This window comes from Tilletiopsis washingtonensis, assembly GCF_003144115.1.
Source record: "Tilletiopsis washingtonensis strain MCA 4186 unplaced genomic scaffold FA09scaffold_22, whole genome shotgun sequence".
NCBI lineage: Eukaryota > Fungi > Basidiomycota > Exobasidiomycetes > Entylomatales > Tilletiopsis > Tilletiopsis washingtonensis.
The window spans coordinates 129,390-156,786 of NW_020312019.1; the positions used below are offsets into that span (position 1 = coordinate 129,390).

A 27,397-nucleotide genomic window follows, 5' to 3' on the forward strand; every position below is an offset into this window, starting at 1 on the left:
AGGCTCTTGTGCCTACATCTCGGCTCTGCGGATGGCTGCTGCATCTGTGTGCTGCGAGCGAAGACCTTCGCGGTGCGCTCAAGGCAGCCGCCGTCTTGCACGCGAAAGGGCACGCCATCAGCAGCCGCGAGTGGCTGCTGCTGGCAGGCACTCAGCCCCGCCTACGTGCCGCCTTGGCAGCGATGGCGCGCACTGCACCGCCTGGCCAAGCGCACGCTGCCAGCGACCTCGCAAACCTGTCCAGTCGGCAACTGCTCGACGGTCTCGTGCGCCAGCTGGCGTCGGAGGCAGACGTGCGAGGCATCCTGCGTGCGCTGCGACTCTTCGGTGCGCCCACTGGCGGCATGCGTCCGGCCGCACGCCCGAACGCGCCTTCGCCGACTGCGGAGACATATGCGCCGCTCGCCATCTACTTCAGCAGTCTTGCGATGCCGAGCCATGCAGTTCGCTTCGCCCGCCTCGCCCTGCAGCACTACACAGAGCCCGTCGAGCCGCGCAGTCCAGCGACGTTGGCTGTGCGGATGGCCGTGCAGAGAGCTGCGCACAGCCTAATTGCTGCCGGTCAGCCGCAAGACGCGCTCGCATTCGCACTCGCTACACTGCGCTTCTCGCCGAGCGCCAAAGCTGAGCTGCGGCCCTTCGCCTCGTCAAAGTCCCAGGCCGGCGGCGTGCCCGCCGCAGCGCTCGATGCCACCATCGAGATGTATCCTGTTCTCTTGCGCGCCGCCGCTGCGCTGCCGTTGGAGAGCCGAGTCTACGCTGCGCGTGCGCTGCTCAAGGAGCTCTTCCGTGCCGGCCACAGGCCCGACTATCGCATCCGCCGCGCGATTGGCTACCTGCTGGTGTCCACCATCGACAAGAACGGCCGCCTGCTGCGCCGCTTCTTTGCGCCCGTGGAACCCAGCGAGCTACTGATCCGCGTCGACGAGCTGTCGCAAGCAGCTGCCAAGGCCACCACGCCGGACCGACGGCACGCCATCAAGGCCCGCGCGCGAGAGCTGGAGCGCTTCGGCGCCCTGCTGACCGAGCTGGACCACATCGGCTTCCAGGACCGCCTCCGCATCGCAGGCGACAGATCGCACCGAGCGCGCATGAGGTCCAGGGCAGCAGCTCGCGAAAGCGCGCCTCTGCCAGAGTCTTTCGACGTCGACGAGGATCTCGACGACGGATTGCCGGAGCTTCCCGAAGCGCCACGTGCGGTCGAAGCTCCTGCCTTCCCCTCCGCGCCCGTACCGCGCCCGCACAAGCCGGTCGCGGTGCCAATCGGCGTCCCGGCCGGCCCCTCGCCAAGCACGTCAAGGCCGCAATCCTCTCCGGTGGCAGTCGCTCCTTCTGCCGCGCCACAGCAGCGCTCTGCTCCGGTCGCCGTGCCACTCTCGACCGGCGCTTTGTTCGCCGATCACGCGCAGGTGACCCACGAGCAGGAATCTCGCGTGCAAGAGGCAGAGTTTGCGCGCATGCTTGTAGAGCAAGAAGCGCCCTTGCCGCGCGAGCCGGTGGCGCATCTTCACCAGGACGAGACTCGACCACGAGTCACCGCTTTGCTGAACACTCCTGTGCTCTCCTCTCTCCGCGAGCAGACGCCGCCAGACACGGCCACGCACGTCGAGCGGGAGACGGACTTCTCGCACGCGCTGTCGCCCAGTGCGTATGCCATGCGCATGCGCGTCTACGCCGTACTCTGGCAGGACCTCGACTCCGCGGTGCGCCTCTTCCGCTCCATGCTCGAGCACAAGGTGCGGCCGACCATGCTGCACATTGCGCCGCTCGTCGAAGGCTTTGTGCAGCAGGGTCGCCTGCGCGAGGCGCAGCTGGTGCTCGACGAGGCCGTGGCCAAGCTTGGCCTTGCGCCGACGCTGCGCCTGCACTCGGCGATGATCCGAGGCTATGCACGCCTGGGACAGTGGGATGCCGTGCAGCGCCAGCTGCGCAGCGTCCGCTCCGCTGGGCTCGAGGTCGACGTTGGCCTGCAGGCCATGCTGGCCCATGCGCGAAGCGCGGACCCGGAGAGGCGCCTTGATGCTGCCGAAGCGGCGGAGCAGGATGCCAGCATCGAGCAGCTCCTCGCGGCGCCCACGCCCCCGGCCACGCAGGCCGTCTCGCTGCACTTCGAAGCGCTCATCAAGACCTGGCGCTTCCTCTCCGCGCACACGCTGGTCCGTCGAGCGCTGGACGCAGGCATGCATCGCGACGCCCTGCTGCGCCGACAGGTGCATCGCTCAGGCTCGCTCATCGCCGGCTATCGGCGCGGCCAGCTGCGCGGCCCGCCTGCCTGGGCACGCGGCGAGGACGGAGCGGAGCTGGCGCCGCGCGAGCTGAGCGCTCAGGAGCTAGACGAGGCGGCCATGCTGCAGCGGCAGAACCGCAAACGGCTCCACGAGCACGCGGCGGCCGAGCGCTACGAGCTGCGCCGCATGCGCAGGGTCAGATGCGACGCCGTGCGCCTCGCCTTTGACGCGCTCGTCACATACAAGCTGCGCGACGAGGTGCAAGCAGGCATCGGAAGCGAAGTCACAGCGCGTGTCGCGGGCCGCACGAAGAAGGCTGGGCGCACGGCAAAGCACGAGCAGGCGAAGCGCAAGCACAAGCGGCGGACAGGTGCGCTGCCGTTGCACGAGCAGAGTACGTAGCGCGAAGGAGGAAGCATCGACATGCCGACGCAGCGGGCGCAAGAGCTTTGTCGAGTGTGCGGGCATCATCTACTTGCCATCTAATTAAACGCATAAGGACGCAGTGTGACTGTCAGAATGTGCTGCCCAGCGAACGCTGCGCCGAGCTCGAGCTGATTCTGATTCGCGATGCTGCGGCGGAGGCATGAGTAGCTCGCTGTCGAGACCTTCCCACCCGGCGTTCCCACGCGCGCGACTCGCTGACGTCACACGCGGGCGGCCCGTGAGAGCGCACGCGCTGCGCGCCTGTGCACCCTTGCCCCTCCCTGCCCCGCCGTCAGCACCCTGCATCCTGACCACGACTCTGCCTTCCCTCGCCCGTCCACTCCAGCAAGCGCCCCATTCGCGCTCGTTGCGCGTGCATCCCTCGCGGGACCGACGCCTCTCCCTCTCCGCGCGCCGCCATGTCGCTGTTCGCGCGCTCCTCGCTGCTCGCCCGCGCCGCCCCGCTGGCTCGCTCGAGCGTCATCCGCAGCGTGCACCAGTCGGCGTGCCACCGGCCCCTGACGCAGCGTGTGCCCGCCATCTCTTCTGCGCCGCATGCGCTCCCGCTCAGCGCACGACTGCGCGTTGAGCCTCCTCTGCCGCCGTCCCCGGCACACCCGCGTCATCGCACCCTGCAGAGTCTGGCGGCCACGCCTTCACAGGGCAGCAGCGAACGGCGGAGATGGGCATGGCTGCTGGTGCCCGTTGGCGCAGCCGGTCTGATCGCCATCTCTTCGCAGACGCTGCAGGCAGACGCCGGCGAGCGCGACACGTCGCACGATGACCCAAAGGAGCCCTTCGCGCCCTCGATCGAGGCCATCGAGGCCGAGCCGCCGCGGAATCCGATCCTGCGCTTCTTCAGCAGCATTGGCAACTTTCTGCACATCTACATCGTCGAGCCGCTCGGCACGGGAAAGCGCTTCCTCGTGCTGGTCTCGCTCTTCTTGCCTGTGCTTCTGACGCTGCCGATGGTGTGGGTGGGTCGCCGCCGCGAGAAGGGCAAGGGTCGCAAGGGCCGACGGGTCCGGAAAGACGAGGAGGGGCAGAGATGGGGCGCCCTGTGGTGGTATGGCTTCCTGGTCCGGCAGATGGAGCGCGCTGGTCCGACCTTCATCAAGGTGAGTGGCAGCACAGCATCAGCATGCATCGAGGCGCTGCTGACGCTGGCGCCTGCGTAGCTCGCACAATGGGCTGGCTCGCGGCAAGACCTGTTTCCTGAGGAGCTCTGCACGCTGCTCGGCAAGCTGCACTCAAACGGCAAGCCGCACTCGTTCAAGTACACCAAGAAGGTCATCGAGCGCGTCTTCAACCGGCCGTTCGACGAGATCTTTGAGGAGTTCCCGCACGAGCCGCTCGGCATCGGCGCCGTGGCCCAGGTGAGTGTTGCACGTCGAAGGCGCGAAGTCCCGTGCTGACACCGCTTTCAGGTCTACCGAGCCAAGCTCAAGCCGGACCTGCTGCCGCCTGCGTACCTCTCCGAGAAGCGCGACCGGCGTGCTGGCGGGGAGCTCTCGCGGCAGCTGGCTCTCAGCTACGACGACGACACAGCGCCGCCAGCCGTGCCCACAGCCTCGGTCGCGATCAAGATCCTGCACCCGCGCGTGCACCGCACCATCAATCGCGACATCAAGATCATGTCCTTCTTCGCCAAGCTCATCAACCTGCTGCCCGGCGCTGAGTGGCTGAGTTTCCCCGAGGAGGTCGAGGTCTTCGCCGAGATGATGTACTCGCAGCTCGACCTGCGCAACGAGGCCAACAACCTGCAGCGCTTCGAGGACAACTTCCGTTCGCGGCGTGCCGCACTGAGCTTCCCGCGCCCACTCAAGCAGTTCTCGACGCGCGAGCTGCTCATTGAGGAGTTCGAGGACGCGCTGCCGCTCAAGCACTTCCTGGACATGGGCGGCGGCGCCTTCGACCACCGCATCGCCAACCTCGGTCTCGATGCATTCCTGGTGCGTGCACGCCGAGAAGACTGGTGCTGGCGGACTGCTGACCCGCGTGCTTGCAGAACATGCTGCTCTTGGACAACTTCACGCACGCCGACCTGCACCCCGGCAACATCATGATCAAGTTCTACAAGCCGACAGCGAGCTCCATGCTGCGCGATGCCTTCACGCGCATTCTCTCGCGCTTCGACTCGGACTACGCGCGCGGCGCCGCCAAGGGCGCCCCCACGCCGGACCAGCAGGTGGACCAGGATGTGGTGGACCGGCTCCGGCCGCTGCGGCACGACCCGGAGCAGTGGCTCGCTGAGCTTGAGAAGCTCGATGCGCTGGGCTACCAGCCGGAGCTCGTCTTCATCGACGCCGGCCTCACCGTCGAGCTCTCGCCCGTGAACCGGCGCAACTTCATCGAGCTCTTCTCCGCCATCGCGCAGTTCGACGGCGAGCTGGCAGGCCACCTGATGGTCGAGCGCTGCCGCTCGCCCGACCTCGTCAAGGACGGCGACGTGTTCGCGCTCAAGATGGAGAACCTCGTGGCCAGCGTCAAGAAGCAGAGCTTCTCCCTCGCCAACATCCGCATCGGCGATGTGCTGGCGCAGGTGCTGAACAACGTGCGCGAGCACCAGGTCAAGATGGAGCCCGACTTTGTCAACACCGTCATTTCGATTCTGCTGCTCGAGGGCATCGGCCGCACGCTCGACGGCAACATGGACGTGAGTGCCTGGCGCTGCTTGACCTAGCGACTAGCGCTTATCTCCGTTCCACCTCGCAGCTGTTCAAGAGCGCACTGCCCATTCTGCGCAGCCTCGGCAAGGAGCTGGCGCTGCACGGCGACGGCACCGGCGGCAGCTTCCACATCAGCGACCTCAAGCAGATGGGCCCGATGCTCAAGATGTGGTTCCTGCTCGAGGCTCGCTCCTGGGTCACGGCCGTCGCCGACCCGTCCGTGGTCAACGGCTTTACGCGCTACGGCTGGTGAGTGAATGCGGCCGCTAACGGACGACTCCATGTGCTGACCATCCTCACCCAGGCTCTCCGGCGACTGAGACACTGGCACGCCTCACGACTTTTCCATCAGCACCCCGGGCGACTGAGCGCAGCGATAGACGTCGAGACTGGAAGCATGCATGTCATGAGTGCAGAGCGCGTGCTGCTGCGGGTGGCCTCGGGTGATGATGGTGATGGTGATGATGACGAGACGATGTGGGGTGCGCATGGGAACGGGACGAGAAGCGGAAAAGGAAGGCGGGATGCTCACGACCGTCCGGCAGCGGAGCGTTAGCTTGGGGTGTCGGCGGCGCCGTGGTGCGCGCGCGACGTCTGACGGCGGACGAGGCTGGCGCCGGAGCGCGCCGGCGAGGCGCGGCCCGAGGTGGGGTCGACTGGCGGCCGCACGGCTCGACGCACGGTGCTCGCCGCCGACGGCGAGCCGATGTGCGTCTCGCTTGCAGTGCGACGCACAGAGCGCGCCTGGTCGGGCGCGGCGCGCAGCTGCTCGAGAATGTCGCGCGCCAGCTCGCGCACGAGGACGGCGCCGTCGTCGCGAGAGAGGCGCTCGATGATCTGCGAGAAGGGCGCGTCAGCATGCGCAGGCACGCCTCTGCGCAGCGCTGCAACGCACCTCGAGCAGCTTGTACTGCGCGATGAAGCTCTGGCCGTCGGGGTGCGCGTCGCAGACCAGCTTCGTGATGCGCAGCAGGTTGAGGCGCACGACGGCCTTGGCGTGGCCGAGGCGCTTGATGAGGCGCTTGAGGAAGTTGGCGCTCGTGCCGACGGCCAGTGCCACGCTCGGCGAGAGACGCAGAATGCCCGTGAAGGGCGCTAGGAGGTTCTCGAAGCTGCTGGCCGTCGCCGTCGTGGTGAAGACGCTGAGAATGGCCGCCGTTGACTCGGGACGCAGCAGCGCAGCCTCGACGCGCGAGTCCTCCTGCAGCCAGACGTACACGGCGTCGAGGGCCTGCGCGCGCCACGCCGGGTCCTCGAGGAGATCGAGGTAGAAGTCGATGCCGCCGTGCTGGTTCATCAGCTTGCGCGTGACCTTGGCGTGCGCGAAGTCGCACAGGATCTGCAAGCACGCAGCAGCGTCAGCAACGGCAGCAGCAGCCGGGCTGCACACAGCCACTGACCGGCAGGGCGAACTGCTTGAGGTGCGACTTGTTGCGCACAATGCGCAGCAGCTCCGGGATGATGCCCGCCTGCGCAGCCTCCTCCTGGCGCGACTTGTTGAGACGGCAGACTGGCGGCGCGGCGTTAGCTCTGTTTCCGGACTCTCGCCCGTGGCTGACTCACGGTTGTACATCGTGTTGAGGACCTGGTTGCTGACCTCGTTGCCCCACGGGCCGTCGTGGTGCTGCGCCAGCACGCGCGTCAGCGCCTCGATGGTGTTGGCGTTCTGCAGCTCGTCGAGGATCGGCGGGCTCATCGAGAGGCTCTTGATGCTCTTGAGCATCAGCGTGAGCGACTTTGGATCGAGATCGTGGCAGGCCTGCATCATGCGCCGCAGCACGCCGCGCGTGGCCACGCGCTCCTTGAGCCACGAGCCGCGCGTCGAGCTCGAGAAGATGATGAAGATCTGCAGGATGCGGTCCTTGGCGGCAAGGACGTAGTCGGGTGTCTCCTCGTCGGGCTCCGCGTCGTCCTCGATGACCTGCGCCAGCACCTCGGACAGCGGCTCCATCAGGCCCTCCTGCGCGAGCATGCGGCAGAAGTCGTTGCGCGAGGCCTGGCTCTGTGGCAAGGCTCAGCAAGGCGTACAAGCATATGCCAGCGCAATCACTCACCTGCAGGCCCAGCACGCTGTTGACGCAGGCAATGCCCAGGCAGACGAGTGCCTTCTCCTCCGCGTAGTCCTCGTCGATGAGGCCGACGAGCGTCTTGAGGCCGCGACACGACAGCACGAACTGCAGCGTCAGGCTCGAGCTGTCGCACATGCAGTAGATGAAGTGCGCGGCCTCGAGGCGCACGTCGGGCGAGTGCTTCTTGGCTGTGAGCGCCATGACAACGGGAATGGCGCCGATAAGGCACAGCGTCTCTTGTGCTGAGCTCTCATCGTAGATGAGCTGGGCGGGACGTCAGCTGATGGCTCGAGCGCCGCGGTGACAGCACCACGTACAATGTTGAGCAGGCCTAGCAGCTCAAAGGTCACGGCGTCGGCGCGCGACAGCTCAAGCAGCTGCACGATGGCGAGAGCACCGTGCGCAGACAGGATGACGGCCTTCATCTCGGGCACCTGCGTCATGTACAGCTCCTGCAGGCAGCTCGCAGCGTCAGTGCATGGCATGGACCAGGCCTCGCGAAACTCACGAGCTGGTAGCACGTCTCGATGAGCTCCTCCTCGCCGATGCTCGCATCCTGCAAGGCATCAACGAGCTTGGTGACCTCGGCAGCATTCCGCGCGTGCTTGTCGCGCGCGAGGTTCGACTCTAGATCGGCCTGGTCCGCCAGCTCGCCGTCAATCTCAGCGAAAGGATCGTCATCGTCCTCGTCGTCGCCGAGCCACGAGCGGTTCGACAGGCGGGTGGTGAGCTGCAGCGTTGGCGTCGCGGAGGACGAGCCTGTTGTGGAAAGGTCAGCGGTCTGGCACTTGCCTCGCACATCGTCCACGCTCACCTTCGCTCGTCCCAGTCTTGCCGAAGAGATCCGAGTAGTCCTCGCCACCGCCCTCGCTGTACTTGCTCAGCGTGCGCCGCACCGACTTCCACTTCTCGTCGCTGAGCTTGACGCTGCCTGGCGGGCTGAGCGAGGACATCGGGCTGTCTGGACGGTCGCGGATCGCGGCGATGCTGGGCGACGACAGCTGTCGTACCGGTCGCATCGTGCCACCGGGCGAGCGATCGCTGCCGGAACTGCCACGACGGCCCAGGGCTGGAGCGCCCGACGACGAGCTGCCAGCAGAGCTTAATGCCTTGAGGTCATTGGGGTGGAAAAGCCGTCGGCCGACACTGTGCTGCGCCTGCAGCTTGCGGATGCGCTCGTCGAGGTGGTTTTCCTCGTCGTCAGAGACGAGGTCTGAGTAGTCCTCGACGTCGGCGGAGGCACTGCTCTCGTCGAGCTTCGGCAGGACGGCCGCCGCAGCACGCGGTGATTTGGCCGCCGTGGACGAGCGGCCGCTCGGCCCGGCGAGGGGTCTCCTCGGCGGCGACGCTGGCGAGCTGTCGCGCTTCCGCGGCTTGATCGTCATGAAGTTGTCCTCGTTGCTCTCCGCCAGGTCAAAGTCTGCGGCATCGAGCGCAGGCGACGCAGCAGGCTTAGCTTCAACACGCCGCGCCTCTGCCTTCGTCTTTGCATCTGCCTTTGCCTCGGCCTTTGGCATGCGCTCTTCGGGCTTGTCGAAGGAGCTGATCTTCGTCGAGGAGATGCCCTCCTCAAAGTCATCGTCCCAGTTGTCGTCTGTTGCCTCGGGCATGAGCGCCTTGCGCTGCTCCAGCAGCGGCGCAGCGTGCAGCGGCGGCAGCACCGGCACCACGTTTGTCTTTGGCGAGCCGAGGCTGACCAGCAGGCCCGTGAAGGGCGCGTCGCTGCTCTTCGGCGTGCTGTCCGGGTCTGTGCTGCGCGAAGGAGCAGGCAGGGTGGTGTTGTCGGAAGTCATGCCAGCAGGCAGCGGCCGGCTGACAGAGCGCGCGGTGCGGCGCGTCGGCGTGCGCTGGTGGGGCGCCAGCGATGCGTCCGTCTGGTCCGCAGAGGTAGGCCAGCGTCCGGCGCCGAGTGGGCCGCCAGGAGGCGCGAGCGATGCGGGCTTGATGGTCGAAGCATCAGCGACGGGGCCGCGAGGAGCAAGCGGGCCAGGCGGATCACGCAGCGCCTCGTTCCACTCCTGCACGCTCTTGACGGCCTCGTCATACACCGTCGCCGTGCCTTGTCCGCGCAGCGAGCCGCCCTTGTGCATGCCTTCCAGCTGTCGCCGCGAGTTCATCATCCACGGGTGGCGCAGCAGCTTGCGCGCCGACACACGCAGGTTCGCGTCCTTCTGGAAGCACAGCATCAGAAAGTCCTTGACGACCTGTGCACGGATCTGCATGAGCTGTGCGCATGTCTTCGGCATTCGCTTTCCACGCACCGGACTGGCGCTCTCGGGCAGCGGCGGGCAGTCGTCCTGCACGATGCGGAAGAGCGCAGGCATTGGGTCGAGCTGGTGGTACGGCGGCTTGCCCTCGAGCAGCTCAATGACGACGCAGCCGACGCTCCAGATGTCGCTGGCCGTACTGGCACCGGACTGGTCAATCACCTCGGGCGCCATCCAGTACGGGCTGCCGACGACGGCGTAGTCGGCCATGGCGCCCGTGCGCGTCGCCACGCCAAAGTCGGCCAGCTTGACGCTGCCGTCCTTGGTGGTGAGGATGTTGGCGCCCTTGATGTCGCGATGGATCACACCTTGGTCGTGCAGGTACAGCAGACCCTCTAGCATCTGGCTCACGTACACGCCCACGAGGCCCTCGGGGAACTTGCCGAAGCGCTTGCAGATGTGCTGCAGCGAGCCGTTCTCGCAGTACCTGTGCGCATGCGTGAGTGAAGTGACGAGAGGGATGCACGCGCATCGCTTACTCGAGGATGATGTAGAGATAGTCGCGCGTCTTCTCCGAGCCCTTGTACTTGACGATGTTCGGGTGCTGGCGCAGTGGATGAGCACGACGGCCTGCCGAGGCGAGGCCCGTGCACTCACGTTCAGGCATCGCAGCAGATCGATCTCGGACTGCAAGAGCCATCAGCGACCGCTCTTTTCCACTACACCACCACGTCTCCACTCGACTCACCATGATCTCGCCCAGCTCACTCGCAGGAATGTTGCCCAGCCGGATCTGCTTGACGGCCACTGTCTCGCCCGTGATCCAGTTCAAGCCGCGAAAGACACTGCCGAACGCGCCTCTGCCCAGGCAGTCTCCGAGTTGCTACGGCGCCGCGGTCAGGGAGCCGCTTCGCTACCCGGTGGCACAGCACGGACTCACGTAGTGTCCCAGCTGCGCAAGGGCCGCGCCGCCCGACTGGCTCGTGTCCGACATGCCCGACGCCGACGCCTGGCGTGCCTGCTGCAGCACGGCTGTGGCCGACGTCGGAGAGGGCAGTGGCGCTGCGGCCGCACGCATGTTGGCGCCGCCGCCAGCGCCGAACATGCCGCCGGCAGACGCAGCTGCAGCGCCGGAAAGCGCCGGCGGAGCGCTGTGCTTGGCCAGCAGTGGGGCAGCCGGGTGCGCGGCGGCGCTCGGCAGGCCGCGGCCCGCGAGCGGCCTGGCGTCGCTGCTCTTTGGAGGCAGAGGGGACTGCTGCCTTGGCGCGCGGACGGTAGCGCCAGGACTGGCGGGCTGAGGACTGGCGGGCGAGGCGGCGCGCTGCGGTGTTGGAGAGCCCGAGCGCAGGTCGGTGTCGTTCGCGGCGAAGGGGATGGGTGGGCGGCGCTTGAGAGTCTGGAGCTGCGAGGTCCGCGGCGTGAGCGCGGCAGGTGTGGTGGTTGCGAGACAAGCCGCTGGCGGCGGTGCGGCGTTGGGCAGACAGCACGGGCCGTCGGCTGCCAGACACAGCGGCGACGGGGCAGGGACCGGAGCTGGGAGAGGAGACAGAGAGGGCCGAGCGCAACGCGCGCTCCATCAGGCGCATGACGGCAGAGGCGCGCGCTGCTGCACGTCGGCGCAGCGGGCAGCCGCGCGCCGCACCGCCGCGCCTTGACTCCACGAGCAAGACCCCAGAGCTCGACCTCGGTACGCCGGGCGCTCCACGTCGTCCCTCGCTGTTGCTCGTCCAGCGTTCTGTCGCAAGAGCGGCTGCTGCTCAGACAGCAACACAGCGGTGCAGTCCGGTCAGATGCCGCACCCCGCACGCGCCGCTGCGGTCGGCACGCGCGTGCAGCGCCGTTGGGCATGCTCCGCCGGCGCAGGCATGGCTCGCCGGGCACCTCGCCCGTCTGCGCGTTGCCGGCCTGGAGGTGTTGGTCTCGCCTGCCGCAGCATCCAGCGCGACGAACGCCTCGCGCCTCTGCGGCCGCCAGCTGCCAGACTCACCTCCTTCGGCGGCGTGCTCTCCAGCACCTTCTCGCGCGCCTTCTGCAGGTGATGCTGCGGCGAACCCGACGCAGCAGGTGGTGCTTGTCGCCACGCCGGGCCCGGGATCGTCTGCACCTCGCCCTCGCAGGCCGCAAAGACGTGCGACGCGCCACTCTTGCTGCCGGCGGCGGCGCTGTACGAGGCGTGCGGACTGCGCTGCGGCGTCATGTGCCCGCGAGAGGACATGCCGGCGGCGGAGGATGGGCAAGAGGATCGGGCGCTAGCGTGTGAAAGGGAGGGGGCGGAGCAAACGGCGGAGGAGCGGTGCTCGGCGAGACGCACACCTCAGCGCCCTAGTCCCAGCTCCACTTTCGCCCTGCGCGAGAGACTGTTCGCTCGCCGGTCCTGCTGCGATGACGATGCACTTTGAGTAGTGTGACGTCTGCGAGGAAGTGCGGCCCAAGCATGCTCCTGCTGGGAGCCGAACATGCAGCGGGGCGGTGCCCAGAGCGCAGGGGCGTTGCCGCAGGCGTGTCGTGTGCCGCGCGTCGAGGCTCGTTCCGCCGTCGAGCTTGCACGCACACCCTCTCCGAGTCAAGAGCGCAGCCAGTTGCGCTCAAAATCTCGAGCACGATGATGACTCTTCTTTCGCGAAGTCAAGGCTCGCTGATCGGCAGACGCAGGCACAGCAAGCCACACCTTGTGCCGCGCCCACAGATCGACGTGCCGCGCGCCTCGGCGGCGCAGGAGGTCGCAAGGCGTGGGAGCGCTGCAGGTCGAGACCACCTGGCAGCCATGATCGACGAGTGCGGCACGAGAGCAGTCTATCCTGGGTGACGATCATGAGCAGAGCGATGCTTTCCGCGGCTCTCGGCGTCGGTGATGCGGCCTCCCTTTGCGGCTGCTGCGGTGTCGTGCCGCGTGCCTGGGCGCGGCCGACTCGCCTCGACTTGCTCTCGTCCTTCTCGAAGCGCGTGCGACGCTTTGGCGCAGTCCATGACAGATATGCGAGCCCGCCTCGAAAGTCGAGAGTATGTGCACTAGACTCTGCACATAGCACAAATCGAGTCGGCGATGATCGTCGACGGCGGGATGTGGCATCTCTGCCTGCAGCGATGGGGCAAGCGCGCGGGGTGCGCGCGTGGGGTAGCAACGCGCGGCGGCGCGGAACACCTCCTCTCGTCCGTGCGCTCTGCATGCTGCCGGGCACTCATCCGCCATCACATCACGGAGCAGCGGCCGGGGGGTGCCGGCAGGGGTGGGTGTCACTGCAGTCGCCATGTGCTCAAAAGGGCGGCCGCGGATGCGCATCTCTGCTCCCGACCCCCACGCCCCGCCCCTGCCCTCCGCGCCGCCTCTCTCCGCCGTGCCGCCGCCGTCATGGGCAAGTCCAAGGCCAAGGCCAAGCGTGCCGCTGCCGCCGCCGCCGCCGATGCCTCTGCTGCTCCGTCGACTGCGCCCCTCGCGCTGCACCCGCTCAACACCATCGCGCCCTTCACTGTCCCTCCCGCTCATCCTCCGCCGGGCACCGCAGCACCGCCCATGCTCAGCTACGGCTCCGCACACGTCGTCGGGCAGCTGACCAAGGGCGGCCTGGCTGCGCGGACGTGGGATGCCAGCGCTGCACCCAGCCCGAGCCTGGAGGACCAGAAGCGCGTCGGCACGTGGCTCAAGGAGCAGCACAGCAGTGACGGCCCAGACCATGCCTCGACGACGGCGCACAGCACAAAGCCCACCAGCCCGCGCACGCCTGTCACGAAGCGCTCGACCGGCGACTCGTACTCCAGGGCGCTCCTCGGCGGCGGCGCAAGTGCTCCCCGCGGATCGAAGCAGTGGAGCGCCGATCAGCGCACGCAGCACGACGCCGTCTCGTCTGGCTTCACCAAGTGGCAGGGCACCTCGGCGCCTCTCGTCCACGCGCACGACATGCGCGCCATCACTACGCTCTTCGTACCCGGGTGAGTCAAAGCCCCGGCGTCCAAGGCCGATGCTTCGCTCACCCGGCTTCTCCCCTTCCGCAGTCTCAGCTACGAGCTTCCCATCGAGGCAGTGTACGAGAACCTCCACGGACACCTCTCGCGCTTTGCGCCGCTGTATGAGCTGCGCATCAAGGATCTGTGGCACGAGGGCCCCTGCGAGGGATGGCGCAGAGTGGCATTCGCCTCGTACGCTGTGAGTGGACCTTGCAAGCGGCCGACTGCTGAGACTGATCACGCATCACAGACGCCGCGCTTGGCGCTGCAGGGCTTCAACGCGCGCAACGCCAGTGGTCTTGGTAAGACACTCTGGCTCTCAAGTCTGTCAAAGCCGCTGACCCTCGTCTCCACTTCAGGCCAGACGCTGCGTCTCGAGCTCTCTGGTAAGGAGACCATGCTCGATGTCGAGTGCAGCGGTCCCGTCGACATCACTGCGCTGCGCCATGTGCTCGACCCTCACGGCTCCAGCCCCGTTCCGCTGCCTGCTGCACTGCTCGGCGAGGGCTCGCAGCCCCTCACGGGCCAGGTGCGTGCTACTCTTCTGCATCGAAGATACAAGCTGACGAGATGCATACAGGTGCTGTACGCCATCGCTAGCCTCTTCTCCCCTTGCCGCCTCGAGATGCGCCAGACCGGAGTCGAAGGCACGAGCTCGTGGACCATCGAGTTTGCGAATCACGGCTCTGCCGGCCACTTCCTAATGGTGAGCATTGCCGACGTTCACACGTCCGCGGTGGCACTCCAGAGCTCACTCTCCTTGCAGGCTCTGGCGCAGCTTCCGGAGTCGGAGCCACTGCGCTGCGTTTTCCACCGCTCCTATGCCGAGCGTCAGCAGCCGCGCAATCCTTCTCCTCCCGCTCAGCCTCAGAACACCGCCGTGTCGCCCGAAACGATCAGCGCCAGCAAGGGCGTCAACGCCTCTCTCGACGACCCTTTCGCACAGCATCCTCCAACGACGCCCCGCATCTTACTCGGCGCCGACGAGCCCGAGACCGACTCACCTCCCGCCTCTTCTCGTCTGCCGGGCCTCTTCGTCGCCGGCCAGCTCGCCGTACCTGCGTCGCCGGCGACGCCCTCGACGCCGCCTCTTGACCCGCACATCCGCCGCCAGGACGAGCCGTCGCCGCCGAGCTCGCCCGAGCTGGAGCTACGCACGCCGGGAGGTAGCTCGACGCAGGCTACGAGTCCGTTGCTGCACCACAAGAGCTCGTCGGTGTTCGGCTGGGGCAGCGCCTCGACCATCGACCCGGTGAGCAAGCGGTCGCGCAAACACCGGCCCGGGCCGGTGCTGACGGTCCCTCGCAGTGCGGCCTGTGGTGTGGCACGGTGCCGTTCGAGGTGCGCGACCACCTCGAGGAGCTGGTGCACAACGAGCTTGCGTCGCTGGGCGAGATCGAGGAGATCCGCATCGCAAGCTTGAAGAATCCGACGATCGCCGACCGCCCCAGGGCGATGGCTTTCGTGCAGTGAGTCTGCTGCCGCCGAGCAGAGCGGCGCCGCTGATCGCTTGCGTCCGCAGGTTCGTCTCCGAGGCTAGCGTCGTCGAGGCGCTGAAGCGTCCTCTCAGGATGCTTGGTGGTCATGCTGTTCAGGTGCGCATGTCGTGTGACGCGCCTCGGCCTCTGCTGACGCGCAAGGCACAGCTCAAGCCTCGCGAGCGTCTCCAAATGCGCGGCTCTCCCGATCGCACCGACTCTCTGGCGCCCAACCATCTGGCACTCATGCCTCCGTCGCCCTCGCCGTCATCGCGAAAGGACAACAGCAAGGGCAACACGCCGCGCGTTCGCAACGCGACGTCGCGCAAAGTCTCGGACGCCTCGTCGCACGGCGGACTCGGCCTTGACCTCGGACACATCCCGTACACGCAGGCTCAGCCGATGAAGATGGGCAGGAACGTGCCGCGTGGCCCTGCCGCTGGTGTGAGTGCTCGAAGCTCGCCTCAGCGAGGCGTCGGCTCACACCGCATCTTCAGTGGAAGCAAAGCTACCGCTCCACTCAGGCATCGCAGCGCGGAGGCTGGACGGCCGAGTGAGTGCTTCTGCTCGCACCAGACATCTCTGGGCGCTGACACCTACGTGCAGCCACGCCTCCTTCTCGGCTGCACAGCAGTTCCTCAACGGTCCCCACAGTCCCGACGAGCGCCAGGCCGTAGCTCAAGCGCTCGCGATTGCGCATGCGCAGGTGATGGCCCACCACCAGCGCTTCGAGCACGTCGCTGGACAGACGGCTCACGCTCAGGCGTCGTTCGGCACCGCCATGCCTTTCATGCCGACAACACAGCAGGCAACGAGCATGCAGCAGCAAGCCTGGCCGCCCAACGGCATGATCATCTCTGCCTCGACGCCCTTCGTCGTGCCCTCGACTACACTTGACGCTGCGGCCGCAGGGGGACAGGCGCAGCTGCAGCCGTGGCTAGAGGGCGTGCCGCTGCCCTTCGATGCATCGCTCTTCTACGGCGAGGCGGAGAGCATGAAGACTGAGAAGGTGACGCCTGAGGTGCAGAGCGAGAACCTGCGCCTGTACGCACAGCCCATCGCTATTCCTGCCGTAAGTCGCGCACGACGATGCGTCTTTGCCTCGCTGCTGCTCACTCTCGCGCGCATCAGTGGGCCTCCGATGACTGAGCAGCGCGGCACTGGCTCCTTCTCCCTCCGTCTCTGTCTCGCTCGCAGGTCTGTACATGCATCAGCACCGTCTTGGACCCCTGGCGGGTCGCACAGCAGTCACCTTTTCACCCCTGGCGGGTCCTCTCCACGCTCCTTGATCTTCAGCCGCGCATACCAGTCTCCGTCACCTTTTCCCCTTCCTCTCCTCCCGGACCTCGTCCTCCTCCGGACTTCCCTCGTCCTCCCTCAGCAGACGAGCACGCACAATGACATCTCTTCCTCGCCACCCTTCTCACGCGAAAGCTCAGACGGCGCGGCACGATGAACGAGGTGTTTCTTTTGGACACAGAGAGGTACAGGTACTAGCGGAGTCAGGAGGCGGGAGAAGGGTAGTAACGCGAGAGGAAAGGAGGCGAGATATGGTAGAGGGAGGGAATGAGACGGGAGAAAGCGCGGCGGAAGGCTGGACTGCAGACCGCTCAGTGCTTGAACTGGTCCTCCGTCGAGCCCTTCATGGCCGCCGTCGAGGTGACGCCGCCGGTGACCGTCTTGAGGAGGTTGTCGACGTACTCTGCGCCCGACCACTTCTGGTGCGTGAGGACGTCGCAGCCAATCTCGCGCTCCTTGCGCTGCACGAGCTCGACGTAGGCCTTCATGCCCTCGGTGCTGAAGCCGCGCGCAAACTGGTCGGAGATGTAGGCGTTGGAGTGCAGGCCGGCCAGCGTGATGAACTGCCAGACGAAGCCCAGCTTGCCGAGGTCCCAGACGTAGCTCTTCATCGCCTCGGTCGACAGCTTGGCCGCGTCCCAGTTGAACGAGGGCGAGAGGTTGTAGGCGAGCCACTGGCCGGGCACGGCGGCGCGCACGCCCTCGGCAAACTCCTTTGCCTGCGCCAGGATGGGCGACTTGGTCTCCATCCAGATGAGGTCCGTGTGCGGCGCAAAGGCAATGGCGCGGTTGACGGCGCACTGGGTGCCGCCCTGGTACTGGTAGTAGCCCTCGCGCGTGCGCGGGCCGTCCCAGTCCCAGAAGAACGTCGAGCCGTCGATGCCGTACTTGGTGGCAATCTGGCGCGCCGCCTTGTTCGACTTGTTGGCCGCCTCGGCGAGGAAGGCGTCGGCCTTGGCGGCCTGCGCGCCGCCGCGGTTGCGCAGCTCCTCGGCGACGGCCGTGGTGAAGAGCTTCAGGTTGGCCGCCTTGGTCCAGGCATCCTCGACGGCCTGCAGCGCATCGCCAGACTTGCCCTCGGCCTCGGCCGCGTTCATGACGTCGACGAGCGGCTGCAGGCTCGAGTTGGTCGTGCCGAGGATAAAGGCGTGGTCGCGCTCGTCGACGTTGGTGGTGAGCAGCGTGGCCGCCTCCGAGTCGGTGCGCGCCACGACGAGGTTCTCGACGCCCATGATGTCGTACTGCAGGCGGATGGCGATAAGGCGGTTGATGTGCTCCGAGATGGGCACCAGCACCTTGCCCGCCATGTGGCCGCACTTCTTGGTGCCCGGCGCCTGGTCCTCAATGTGGATGCCCGCCGCGCCCTTCTCGACGAAGAGCTTGGTGAGCTTCATCACTGCCGTCAGGCCGCCGTGGCCCGTGTCGGCGTCGGCGACGATGGGCCGCAGGTAGTCGATGTACGGCGTCTTGGCGCGCTGCGCCGGCGCCATGCCCGTGCGTGCCTCGCGCTGCTTGCGGTCGTGGAAGAGCTGCGCCATGAAGAGGTGCTCGACCTTGAGCGGCACGGTGTTGTAGGGGTAGTCTGCCGCAGAGGGATCAGCTGCGGCTCTGCAACGGCGGGCCGGAGCAAGCACACGCACCGGCAAGGTCCGGGCCGGGCTCGTTGGTGCTGCTGGCCGTGCTGCTGCTCTGCCAGCCGCTGACGTAGACGGTCTCGAGGTACTTTGCCATCTGCGTGATCTGCACGGGGTCGAGGGCGCCGTAGGTGTGGCTCGGCGTGCCGGCGGCGGCGTGCGCCTCGAGCAGCTTCCAGAGCTTCTTGCCCTGCTCATTGCTCGGGTAGGCGATGGGCAGCGTGCCGCGCTTCGAGACGACCTGCTCGGCCGTGTAGGGGCGCTTGGTGCGGGCGAAGCGCGGCGACTGGCAAACGGCAGAGGTGAGCGTGCGGCCTGGCAGTGGAGGTGTATGCGCGGCTCGGTGGAGGCAGCGGCCAGCTCAGGCGCGCCGTGGCTTGGCGCGCGGCCGCGCGAGTGCGGGGTGCGGGTGCATGAGCCGTGCGCCGCCGCGGCCAGCGCGATCGCCGCTGCTGCATGCGCTGCTGGCAGGAGGTGTTCCGGGCTGCCACACTCGAGCAGCAGGCAGACATGCCACAGCATCGCACAGCGGAGCATCGCACGCGTGCACGCGTGCGACTCACCTTCCACCACTGCTTGACGGCCTCGACCTCGGCCTCGAACGTCTTTGCCTCGGTGTCGGCGTTGAAGCCCATGGCGGCGGCGGCGCTCTGGAGCAGCGAGGAGGGAATGCTGGGCGGCTGGTGGGTGGGGTGAGAGCAGGGGCAGCTAAGGGCAAGGGATGCGGTGCTTGCTCGAGGAAGGGAGCGGCTGTCTGGTAGCGGACAGGGGAGAGGGTGGTGGTGGTGGTGCGTTGAAAGGAGGGAGCAGCGGCGGCAGCACGCCGGCAGGGGCGCCCTCTTAAGCGCGGCGAAGGCAGCGCCAGCGGCGCTGGCGGAGCAGGAGCAGGCGGGCGAGAGCGAGCAAGGGCAACGCCGAGCAGCAACGGCTGGCCTGCTGCACCCCGGATCGCGGCATCGAGCGGCATGCACGCGCCGCACCGGCCGGCGAGCAGCCGCGCCCGGTGGAGTAAGAGTTGCCGCACGCTGCTCGCACGACCGGTGCTCCACCTCCCTGCCTCCGTCCCTGCTCGACCCGGCGCCATGACTCGCAGCCCAGCTCTCGCTGCATCGCATTCTTCCCTGTTGCTCGTCTACACCCTCTCTCACTCGCCCTGACTCGACGGCGGAGAGAGCGTCTCGCCATGCCGTCGTCACGCTGCGCCGTGCCGGTGGAGGGCCCCGCATGGCCGAGCCCCTGCCCTGCCTCGGCTTCCTTTCACACCTCGCGCCGACGCCGCTGATGCGCTGCAGATCGCAGCCACGCCTCGCGCAGCCTGGCGCCGCCCGCCTCGTCCGCCTCCGCTTCGTCCGCGCGCCGCCGCTCCCACGTGGCCGGAGCGTGGGAGCGGCCCGTCGCGGAACTCGGGCGAGGCGTGCAAGCCACGTGACGATGCCTCGTAAGAAGTGCGGCTGCTGCTGCTCCTTCTCCACCTCTTGCCGAGCACACGCCTCTTCCACCTCCTCCTGCTCCTTCCTCTCTCCTTCATGGCGACGCCGCTCCGTCTGCTGCGCGGACAGGCCAGCGTGCTGCGTTCGCCTTCGCCATGGCTGGCGCGCAGCCTCTCCTCCGCCGCCTCCGACGTGCTTGCTGCAGCCGAGGCACAGGCTGCTTCTTCCTCGAAGCGGCCCGCCGAGGAAGACGCGAGAGTGCGCAGTGCCTCTTCCTTCCCTGCCGAGCCCGCCTCGAGCGTCATCGATGTGGCAGCCTACCTTGCGCAAGTCAGCAAGGAAGTCGACGGAGGTCGAGGACATGCCGACGAGTCCGTCGAGCTGGCCGAGCTCGACGCTGTCGTTGAGCGCGCCGCACGAAAGTGTATGCGTCGACGGCGGTCCAGACGCACTCCGGCGGGTGAGGTGGATGAGGAACTCAAGCGGGTGGCTACACTGTGGAAGGAGACGTACAGAGAGGTAGCGAAGGCCTTCACGAGGACACAGCTCGGACAGCTGATCAAGCTGGCGGGGATCAAAGGCGCATCGACGGGAGCCAAGGAGATGCTGGTGCGCAAGATCTTACTCAACTACGTCGAGCTTCAAGATCCCACTGCTGCCTCTTCTCTTTCCCATGCGAACCCTTCGCCTTCTCGCGCAGCCTCGAAAGCAGCCGTCGAGGCACATCGACAGACATTGCCGATGCGCAGATCCGAGGCTTGGCTCTTCGCGACCCAGGTGCCGTTTGGCACGGTGCGCAAGCAACTCAGATTGGGAGCGGCCGACGCGCAAGTGCTGCGCGCGGAGATGGGATTTGAGATGATGCTCAAGGCGGCAAGTGATGAGCAGCTGCAGAAATTGACGAAGTGGCTGGAGGAGTGGAAGTCTGTGAGTTCTGCTTGCGAAGCTGCGACGGGCCGCTCGAGGCGAGGCGAGCATGACTGCGCATGCTGACGAGCGTGAACGTCAGACGATCACTCGCACCACCATCACCCTCTCCTCACTCTTCGCTCCGAACGTCGCACGCCCCGACGCCATCCCCGTGCGCGTACTGCGCGACATCTGTTCCGCGTCCGACTGCTTCCTCACCAACGTCACGCTCGAGTCTGAGCCAGACGTCGACGGCGCCTCGCACGAGCCCAGCGTGCGCATCGATGCGCTCACACCGAGCTCACACCAGCGTGCGCTCTCTCTCCTTCGCGCATGGGCCCATGACGCTGCGAGTCAAAGGCTGCTGTTGGCGTACGAGCCTAGCGCGGCCGAACAAGAACTGGCTCTACCGCTGCACGAACCCACGTACGCCTTCATCCCGCACGCGGCTGTACAGCCAGTGCCGCCACTCAGTCGGCGCGAAGGCTTGACGTGGCGCATGACACGGCAGTACAAAGCCTGGGAGCTCGGCAATGCCGCGCCGCCACGACAGTTGAGGAAGGTGCAGGATGAGCAGGCGATGGCAGAGGTGTGGAAGAAGCTGGACGCAGCTGAGGAGGTCGAGGTGAGTCTGCGGCGTAAGATACGAGCGTCTAGGCGCGTCTCGCTGAGCTTGGTCCTAGCTGCAGGACGCCTCCTACACGCGTGAGGTCCACTTCGGGCACTTCCTCTACTCTTCCGACTCTGCCACCTCCCTCCTCCAGCCTCCGCTTTCCGGACAGTGGGCGCTCGCTCCAGCGCTTGCCGAGCTCGCAAGCGAGCAAGTGGCGCCGCTCTTCCATCCTGCGCATCCGCCCTTGGTACTGAGTCTCGCGCGCTCTGCACACGTGCCCGCACTCGATCCGAACATGGGCCTGGGCGCAAGGAAGTCGTCGCAGCGACTGCAGCTGGCCAGATTGACGTATAGAGATGAGCAGGGCAAGATGCTCGTGGTGGACGTGGAGCAGCCGGTTCCGGAAGCGTTCGAGGAACAGAAGGCGAAGGCCGCAGCGACGTCTGGATCATCGACGAATGCTTCGCAGGATGACGAGATCACCGCCCGGTGGGCTACCTCCTCCGCACCGCAAAACGACGCCAAGGCCGATCCGCTCGATGAACTCGCAGACGTGCTCGAGGGCATGCTGCGCGATGACCCGTTCGACGAGGCAGCATCGTCAGGCACGACGTCCGATGCAACAGCTGCGAAGCGCCAACGACCTGCACATGCGGATCTGCTGCAGACGTACTGGCGGGTGGCAAGGGAGGCGGACGTGCTGGTGCCTGATTCGTGAGTCGCCTTGATGCACAGCTCTTGCGGTGCGGCGCGCTCACGTCGTCAACGTAGGCCGATCGACATGCGCCTCATCTCGTGCGCTGCGGTGCCGCTGCCTGCGGAGACGGAGATGGACGTTGCAGACGCACTGGGAGAGTTCGTCGAGCAGTGGGCGCAGCTGGTGAAGCGGTTCGACAAGTAAGTCCAACCGACTTGCAGCTGCGGTCGACTCCCGTGGCTGACCACTCCTGGTTCTCAGGAACGCGGCGACCAAAGCGCAAGCGCAGCACACTGCTCCTCCAGTCCCACTCTCACACGAGGTCAACCCCATCGTCCCCTCCGCCCTCGTCCTCTCAAACGGCACGACACTGCAGCTGCAAAGCGCAGTGTCTCTGTCGCGCCACGAACTCGTCTTCTCCGCGGCGACGCTGCGCATCGACGGCGTCATGGCCGACGGCGACTCTGCGCCGCGCCAAGAGGCCTCGCTCGTCCTTGACGCGGACTGTGCGTGGGACCAGACGGCGATGCTCATCAAGGACGTCCTTGATGGACAGTACAGGACGCTGCGCGCTCGGTGAGCGTGTCGGCGACAGCGGACGGGCATGCGATGGACGATGCTCCTTGCGAGAGCTGCAAATGCAACGCCATCATCGCCTCGCGGATCGACCTCAGCAGCGAACACATGCCTCGAGCACCGTAGGCGTGGGACAGTGCTTGGCGGCGGCTGATGAGGCATGCACGTGATGGACGGTGCGGTGGAGAGAAACGCCAAGCCCCAACACCCGTGCCAAGCGCTGCGAGATGCGTGCATGCGCTGTTCGTGGGAGCAGCTGCGTGCCAAGAACGTGGGTTGTGCGGCGCGCGGAGCGTGCATCAGCGCCTTCGAGGGGGGCGCGAGACTGAGCACCGGCGCGGGGGCGGCTTGAGCGGCCCGCGCCCGCCTGCTGAGAGATGATGACAAGGGGAGTCGCGAACGGCGAAGAGGAGGAGACGGAGCTCCGGCGCTGCCGCGAGCACGAAGGCGGAGTTGAGGCGCGGCAGAGCGGTGCCGGGGCACGAGAGGAGAGGAAGCCGCCGCCAAGGCTGGCTCCCCGGACGTGCCGCTGCGTCAGGCACGCCGCCTGTCTGCCGCGGCACAAGAGGCATCTCGCCAGTGTGGGCAGCGCCCATTGCGTCAACCCTCCGGCGTCGGCAGCGCAGGTGCAGCCAACGCGGCGATCGCATGGCTCCTCTTCTCGCCCGCGCTCAGCCCGCGCAAGGATCGCTGCTGCGAGCCACGAAGCTGAAGCACAAAGCGGTGTGCGCGCGGCGTGCGGGCTGCTGTGTGCCGAGCTCGGCTCAGGGCGCAAATGCGGCGAGCGTGTACCACGGCAAATGCTGACACGGCCGGCGTGACTTGAGTGCGTGCGCGCTGCCGCGGCCTTCGGGCTCCCGCCTCTGGCAGGCGCCGAGTCGGGACGCGCGGCGTGGCAGGCGCACACTGGGCGCGTGCCGCCAGATCGCCGTGGTCTTGGCACGGCGGTGCCGGCTGGGCGAGCCAAGCCTTGCGCCGCGCAGGCAGCCGAGCAGCCGGCCGCGGTGGATGCGTCTCCAGCACCCAGAGGCGCGAGGCGGCAGCCCTCAGAGCGCGCAGCAGCATCGCAGCGCACCTCATCCCGCCCCCACCGCCTGCCGCCGCCGCCGCTCTCGCCCACCACCAACGCCAAGCCGTCGCGGCGCCCACTCCGTCCTCCGCTCCACCACCGCTCGCCGCACACTCACACGCCCCGCTTCACCACCGCGCCCTCTCCACAGCCCCAGACTCAACCTCCCACCACCACCACCACCACCTTCTCTCACCTCGCCCGGCGCGTCTCCACCCCGCGCTCGGCCATGTCGAATCATCTCAGTCCCTCTGCGCGGAGCGACTTCAGCGCCTCCTCCTCGCACCTCTACAGCAGCAGCAGCAGCAGCTCGCTCGGCGCCTCGCCCGCCGGCGCGCCCACGATGAGCACCGCCGCCAGCTCGACGCACTCCGACAGCGAGGACTCGCCGCGCCGCGCCTCGCCCGACGCCGCCAAGAACACGCTCTGCCAGTGGGACGGCTGCGGCGACGCATACAGCGACGCAGAGGAGCTCTACCGCCACCTCTGCGACGACCACGTCGGCCGCAAGAGCACCAACAACCTCTGCCTCACATGCAAGTGGACCGGCTGCGACGTCAGCTGTGCCAAGCGCGACCACATCACCAGCCACCTGCGCGGTGAGTCAGACAGATGCACGCGGCTGGGCCGACATTGTCGCCGGCGCAGTTGCCCGCATGTCTCCATGCTCATCATGACTCCACGCAGTGCACACGCCGCTCAAGCCGCACTCGTGCGATGCATGCGGCAAGACGTTCAAGCGGCCGCAGGACCTCAAGAAGCATGAGCGCATCCACACCGAGGCGCACCAGATGGCACAGGCGGCGCGCCAGAAGGGCCCGCACTCGTACGGCATCGCCGACCCCGTCGCCTACAACGCCTTCCACCTCGCCGCCGCACAGGCCAGCCAGCCGGGCGCCACGGGCCCGGCGCCGAGCTTCGGCTACCCGTTCATGGGCGGCTACGCGGCCGGCGCGCCGCCGCAGCACCGCTTCTCGCATCCCGTCTCGCACCACTCGGCCGTCGGCTACCCGGCGCTCAGCAACCACGCCACCGCTGTGTGGGCGCAGCAGCACACGCCCGGCATCTCGCCCATGGGCACGCAGCACTACGGCGCCGGCGGGCCGAGCTACTTTCAGCACGGCGAGATGAAGCCCGGCTCGTACCTGCACTACGCGCCCGAGCGGCCCAAGCACGGCGACGATCCGACGTCGTACATGGGCCTCTCGCGCGGCGCCGCCGGCCAGAAGCGCTCGTGGGAGGACACGGTCGACGTCACGCGCGGCTTCTTCAACGACGTCGGCAACAAGCACATGCGCCCGACGTACGACGCCAACATGGCGCAGCGCCTCGAGCACACCTTCGCCAACGGCATCGACGACGCCTCGCTCGCCGCGCTCTTCTCCTCCGTCGACGGCCATGGCGCTCCGCCGCAGTCGTACGCCGGCCATCCGCACGCCCACCAGGCGCAGCAGCCGTCGCAGCCGGCCGCCAGCGCGGCCACCTCGGCCGCGCTCAACGCCCTCCTCGCGCAGAACACCATGGCAGGCTCGCAGCACGCCGGCCGCATGTCGCTGCCCGACTCGTTCAAGAAGACGGACCTGGCCGAGCTCAACGCCTTCCTGCTGCAGCTCGGCCACAACGCCTCGACTGGCCTCGCCGCCGCCACGGCCTCGTCATCGTCGGCCACGCCGAGTGTCGCCGCCGCGACCAACGGCAGCAGCACGGTGCACACGCCCGCCAGCCACGCCTCGAGCGAGCCGTCGAATCCGTTCGACATGCAGAACCTCAGCCAGTACGGCCTCAGCGACATCCCCGGCTTCGACGAGAGTCTCTTCAACTTCTCGGCAGGCACGCCCGACGCTGGCGTGGCGCAGCAACAGCCTTCGCACCCGCAGTGGCAGAATGGTCGTCCCATCGCCCAGCTGCCCTCGCGCGGCCTGCAGCATGGCAGCACGCAGTACCCCTCGGCAGCGATGTCCGGCTACAACGGCGCCGACAACGTCTCATACCCATCCTTCGACCGTCTGCGCGCCTCGCACGGCCACACGCTCGTGCCGCAACTGGCAGCCAAGGACATCGGCGCAGCCAACTACCGTCGCGTCGAGGCGCTGACGCGTGCCGCGCCGCTCGATGTCGCCCGCAGCCTCGAGGTGTCGTCGGTGCGCGACGTCAAGGCCGAGGACAGTGATGATGAGATGACGGACGTCGAGGCTCGCAAGCCCAGCACAAGCTCGACGCGCTTCTCGCCTCGTGGCGCCTCGGTCGAGTCCTCGGAGACCAGTCCGCGGGCAGCGAGCCACGGTCTCTACCGTCAGCTTCCGGCGCTCAACGCTCACCGTGGCAGTGCGGCCAGCATCAGCTCGATTCTCTCCACGTCGACGACGCGTGCCTCGCACCGTGCCACGCCGTACTCGAGCTCGATGCGTCTGAGCGGCAGCATCAGCTCGCACGGCGCCGCAAGCAGTCTAGGCTCGCACTCTCCCTCGCCGCCTGCTTCCACGGTCGATGAGGATGAGCGTCCGTCTACGTCTTCATCGACGCTGTACCCGCGTCTCGGCTCCGTCGAGCCTTCCGGCTCCGTGTCGGACATCGCCGACGACGTTGCGGCGCTCGACGTCGGCGCATCCATCCCCGTCGATGTGCGCATGCAGCATGTGCGTCTCATTCGCGACCTGCTCGTCGCCCTCAACTTCCCCGAGCGTGCTCGCGAGATGGCTGCTGCCGCGGCCGCCACACGTCCCGCATCGCCCTCGACCAAGCTGGCGCCTCTGCGCCTCAACACCTCGACGGCGGCGGCAGCGGCGGCGGCGCACGACGAGGCGGAGGGATCGGACGAGGCAAAGACGCCGACGCTGGCGCCCGTGGAGCTGGCGGACGACAAGGACGAGTCGGAGCAACGCCGCCTGCCTGCCATTGCAGAACTGCTGCGCTCGGTGCCGCCGGTGTCGCGCGATGGCAACAACCCGCTGGCGGGCCGGCCTTACATGGACATCGACGTCTAAAACAACGTCTTTCCCACATCCGCCTCATGCTTGGCTCGTCTGCTATCCATCGCAATCTCCGTCGTCACCGCCTCGGCATCGCACCCGCCGCTCTCGTCTTCCGTCACCGTTCCCGCACGCCCGTTGTCTGGCTCTCTTTTTCCTGCTCCGGGCCTGCCCCCCTCATGTACAACGCTCTCTCCACTCTCTGTTTGTGCTCGCTGCCTCACTCTCTCTCGCTCCGCTGTCTCATGGTATTGGAACCTACACCGCCAGGCTGGCTTCGCCGCCTCGCAACCTGTCTTGTCATACCTCTTCTCCGTGCGAGATCAGATGCTTGACCAGCTCATCACATTCGTTCAGAGTGACCAGCAAGCCGCGCGAATGAAGCACAGGCCCGCTCAAAGCCCAATGCCGCTGTCGACGCTCCCTCTTCGCCCTCTTCCTTGTCGCGCCACCGGCTCGTTGGCGCCAAGGGAAGTATACCCGGCCGCTCCCTCTGCTCGACGCAGAGGGGCGAGCTGCCATTGTCCCGCCGACGTGAGCGAGAGCAAGCGTTGGGCGCCGGCTGGTGGTCTTGCCGCTGCCGCGTCTGGCGAGTCGGACGAGGTCGCAGCGACGGACGAGGAGAGATGGAAGGAGACCCACTCTCCTCCTCCTCCTCCTCCCGGCGCAGCATAGCGCACAGTCACGTCGTCAAAGCCGATGAGCGATGCCGATCCGTCGGCTGCGGCTGCGTCTGCCTCTGCGTGCAGAACGTCTGCGTCTGCCTCCTCGCGGCGCGCAGCAGCAAGGGGCGCGAGAATGACGCTGCCGACGCTATCGCGCGATGCATACGAGACGCATACGTGCCGTAGCGGTGCATCGAGCTGCAGTGTTCCCAGCGTCCACCTGGGACTCGGCTCGGGCAGCTCTTCTTGCGAGAGGAAGGAGAGGGAAGCACAGCGAAAGCCCGCTGCGTCGACGTGCGCATCCGTGGCGACGACGGAGCGAGGGGCGGCAGCTTCGGAAGAGGAGGCGGCGTCGATCAACAGAGAGACGTCGTGGCAGCGGAACAGCTCGATGCTGGAGGTGAGCAGACGAGTGCGGAGCTCGATGGCTAGCGAGCCACTCTCATCTTGCACGAGTTGGAGCAGGACTGATTTCAGCTGTGCCACAACGAGAGAAGGGAGGGAAAAGAGGGGGGGG

At 67.2% G+C, this 27,397-nt stretch overlaps 8 protein-coding genes across 8 annotated transcripts in view; 5 read left to right on the plus strand and 3 right to left on the minus strand.

The window, feature by feature from the left end:
- Positions 1 to 182: 182 nt before the first annotated feature.
- On the plus strand, positions 183 to 2,630 carry FA09DRAFT_341082 (hypothetical protein; the record flags this gene model as incomplete). Its single annotated transcript, XM_025744397.1, has 1 exon — positions 183 to 2,630. One exon carries the CDS (start codon positions 183 to 185, stop codon positions 2,628 to 2,630), a length of 2,448 nt encoding a protein of 815 aa, XP_025595715.1.
- A 333-nt stretch (positions 2,631 to 2,963) lies between these two features.
- Positions 2,964 to 5,744, plus strand: FA09DRAFT_332087 (ABC1-domain-containing protein). Its single transcript, XM_025743307.1, has 6 exons — positions 2,964 to 3,772; positions 3,833 to 4,030; positions 4,082 to 4,606; positions 4,663 to 5,310; positions 5,370 to 5,572; positions 5,628 to 5,744. The coding sequence occupies exons 1-6, from the start codon at positions 3,074 to 3,076 to the stop codon at positions 5,641 to 5,643; spliced, it is 2,289 nt and encodes a 762-aa protein (XP_025595716.1). The 5' UTR covers positions 2,964 to 3,073; the 3' UTR covers positions 5,644 to 5,744.
- Positions 5,655 to 11,137, minus strand: FA09DRAFT_322474 (hypothetical protein). The gene is made up of 13 exons (XM_025741053.1): positions 10,540 to 11,137; positions 10,348 to 10,482; positions 10,257 to 10,286; positions 10,139 to 10,203; positions 9,654 to 10,086; positions 8,207 to 9,596; positions 7,901 to 8,151; positions 7,710 to 7,844; positions 7,378 to 7,656; positions 6,887 to 7,325; positions 6,724 to 6,833; positions 6,219 to 6,662; positions 5,655 to 6,160 (listed from the first exon to the last, which is right to left on the minus strand). Exons 1-13 carry the CDS (start codon positions 10,702 to 10,704, stop codon positions 5,876 to 5,878), a joined length of 4,161 nt encoding a protein of 1,386 aa, XP_025595717.1. The 5' UTR covers positions 10,705 to 11,137; the 3' UTR covers positions 5,655 to 5,875.
- Positions 11,138 to 12,948: 1,811 nt separating this feature from the next.
- On the plus strand, positions 12,949 to 16,168 carry FA09DRAFT_341085 (hypothetical protein; the record flags this gene model as incomplete). The annotated part of the gene is made up of 12 exons (XM_025744398.1): positions 12,949 to 13,526; positions 13,590 to 13,740; positions 13,792 to 13,843; positions 13,901 to 14,070; positions 14,122 to 14,247; positions 14,308 to 14,793; positions 14,850 to 15,010; positions 15,064 to 15,136; positions 15,188 to 15,463; positions 15,517 to 15,572; positions 15,626 to 16,091; positions 16,151 to 16,168. The coding sequence occupies 12 exons, from the start codon at positions 12,949 to 12,951 to the stop codon at positions 16,166 to 16,168; spliced, it is 2,613 nt and encodes an 870-aa protein (XP_025595718.1).
- A 344-nt stretch (positions 16,169 to 16,512) lies between these two features.
- On the minus strand, positions 16,513 to 18,713 carry FA09DRAFT_347088 (isocitrate lyase). Its single transcript, XM_025744792.1, has 3 exons — positions 18,516 to 18,713; positions 17,959 to 18,238; positions 16,513 to 17,900 (listed from the first exon to the last, which is right to left on the minus strand). The coding sequence occupies exons 1-3, from the start codon at positions 18,585 to 18,587 to the stop codon at positions 16,630 to 16,632; spliced, it is 1,623 nt and encodes a 540-aa protein (XP_025595719.1). The 5' UTR covers positions 18,588 to 18,713; the 3' UTR covers positions 16,513 to 16,629.
- Positions 18,714 to 19,436: 723 nt separating this feature from the next.
- On the plus strand, positions 19,437 to 22,373 carry FA09DRAFT_362814 (hypothetical protein). The gene is made up of 5 exons (XM_025745518.1): positions 19,437 to 20,309; positions 20,392 to 20,916; positions 20,975 to 21,618; positions 21,676 to 21,801; positions 21,863 to 22,373. Exons 1-5 carry the CDS (start codon positions 19,479 to 19,481, stop codon positions 22,179 to 22,181), a joined length of 2,445 nt encoding a protein of 814 aa, XP_025595720.1. The 5' UTR covers positions 19,437 to 19,478; the 3' UTR covers positions 22,182 to 22,373.
- Positions 22,374 to 23,251: 878 nt separating this feature from the next.
- On the plus strand, positions 23,252 to 26,582 carry FA09DRAFT_312095 (hypothetical protein). The gene is made up of 2 exons (XM_025740682.1): positions 23,252 to 23,845; positions 23,934 to 26,582. The coding sequence occupies exons 1-2, from the start codon at positions 23,476 to 23,478 to the stop codon at positions 26,228 to 26,230; spliced, it is 2,667 nt and encodes an 888-aa protein (XP_025595721.1). The 5' UTR covers positions 23,252 to 23,475; the 3' UTR covers positions 26,231 to 26,582.
- FA09DRAFT_140436 (hypothetical protein) overlaps positions 26,421 to 27,397 on the minus strand; it is a 1,426-nt gene continuing 449 nt past the window's right edge. Inside the window, exon 2 of the mRNA XM_025739126.1 lies at positions 26,421 to 27,326. Within this exon, the coding sequence (XP_025595722.1) occupies positions 26,611 to 27,326 (716 nt within the window). The 3' untranslated portion in view covers positions 26,421 to 26,610. The remainder of the gene's footprint in view (positions 27,327 to 27,397) is intronic.

What these genes read in the sequence shown, in the direction of transcription:
- FA09DRAFT_347088 (XM_025744792.1), bottom strand. Translation starts at nt 18,587, where the DNA reads ATGGGCTTCAACGCCGACACCGAGGCAAAGACGTTCGAGGCCGAGGTC. An exon ending in CCGTCAAGCAGTGGTGGAAG is followed by an intron (nt 18,239 to 18,515) that starts GTGAGTCGCACG and finishes GCCGTTTGCCAG; the next exon opens with TCGCCGCGCTTCGCCCGCAC. An exon ending in GCCCGGCCCGGACCTTGCCG is followed by an intron (nt 17,901 to 17,958) that starts GTGCGTGTGCTT and finishes CCTCTGCGGCAG; the next exon opens with ACTACCCCTACAACACCGTG.
- FA09DRAFT_332087 (XM_025743307.1), top strand. Translation starts at nt 3,074, where the DNA reads ATGTCGCTGTTCGCGCGCTCCTCGCTGCTCGCCCGCGCCGCCCCGCTG. An exon ending in CTGGTCCGACCTTCATCAAG is followed by an intron (nt 3,773 to 3,832) that starts GTGAGTGGCAGC and finishes GCGCCTGCGTAG; the next exon opens with CTCGCACAATGGGCTGGCTC. An exon ending in CGCTCGACGGCAACATGGAC is followed by an intron (nt 5,311 to 5,369) that starts GTGAGTGCCTGG and finishes TCCACCTCGCAG; the next exon opens with CTGTTCAAGAGCGCACTGCC.
- FA09DRAFT_322474 (XM_025741053.1), bottom strand. Translation starts at nt 10,704, where the DNA reads ATGTTCGGCGCTGGCGGCGGCGCCAACATGCGTGCGGCCGCAGCGCCA. An exon ending in CCTCAACACGATGTACAACC is followed by an intron (nt 6,834 to 6,886) that starts GTGAGTCAGCCA and finishes CCGCGCCGCCAG; the next exon opens with TCTGCCGTCTCAACAAGTCG. An exon ending in TCAAGCAGTTCGCCCTGCCG is followed by an intron (nt 6,663 to 6,723) that starts GTCAGTGGCTGT and finishes GCGTGCTTGCAG; the next exon opens with ATCCTGTGCGACTTCGCGCA.
- FA09DRAFT_362814 (XM_025745518.1), top strand. Translation starts at nt 19,479, where the DNA reads ATGGCGACGCCGCTCCGTCTGCTGCGCGGACAGGCCAGCGTGCTGCGT. An exon ending in GGCTGGAGGAGTGGAAGTCT is followed by an intron (nt 20,310 to 20,391) that starts GTGAGTTCTGCT and finishes CGTGAACGTCAG; the next exon opens with ACGATCACTCGCACCACCAT. An exon ending in ACGCAGCTGAGGAGGTCGAG is followed by an intron (nt 20,917 to 20,974) that starts GTGAGTCTGCGG and finishes GCTTGGTCCTAG; the next exon opens with CTGCAGGACGCCTCCTACAC.
- FA09DRAFT_312095 (XM_025740682.1), top strand. Translation starts at nt 23,476, where the DNA reads ATGTCGAATCATCTCAGTCCCTCTGCGCGGAGCGACTTCAGCGCCTCC. An exon ending in CATCACCAGCCACCTGCGCG is followed by an intron (nt 23,846 to 23,933) that starts GTGAGTCAGACA and finishes GACTCCACGCAG; the next exon opens with TGCACACGCCGCTCAAGCCG.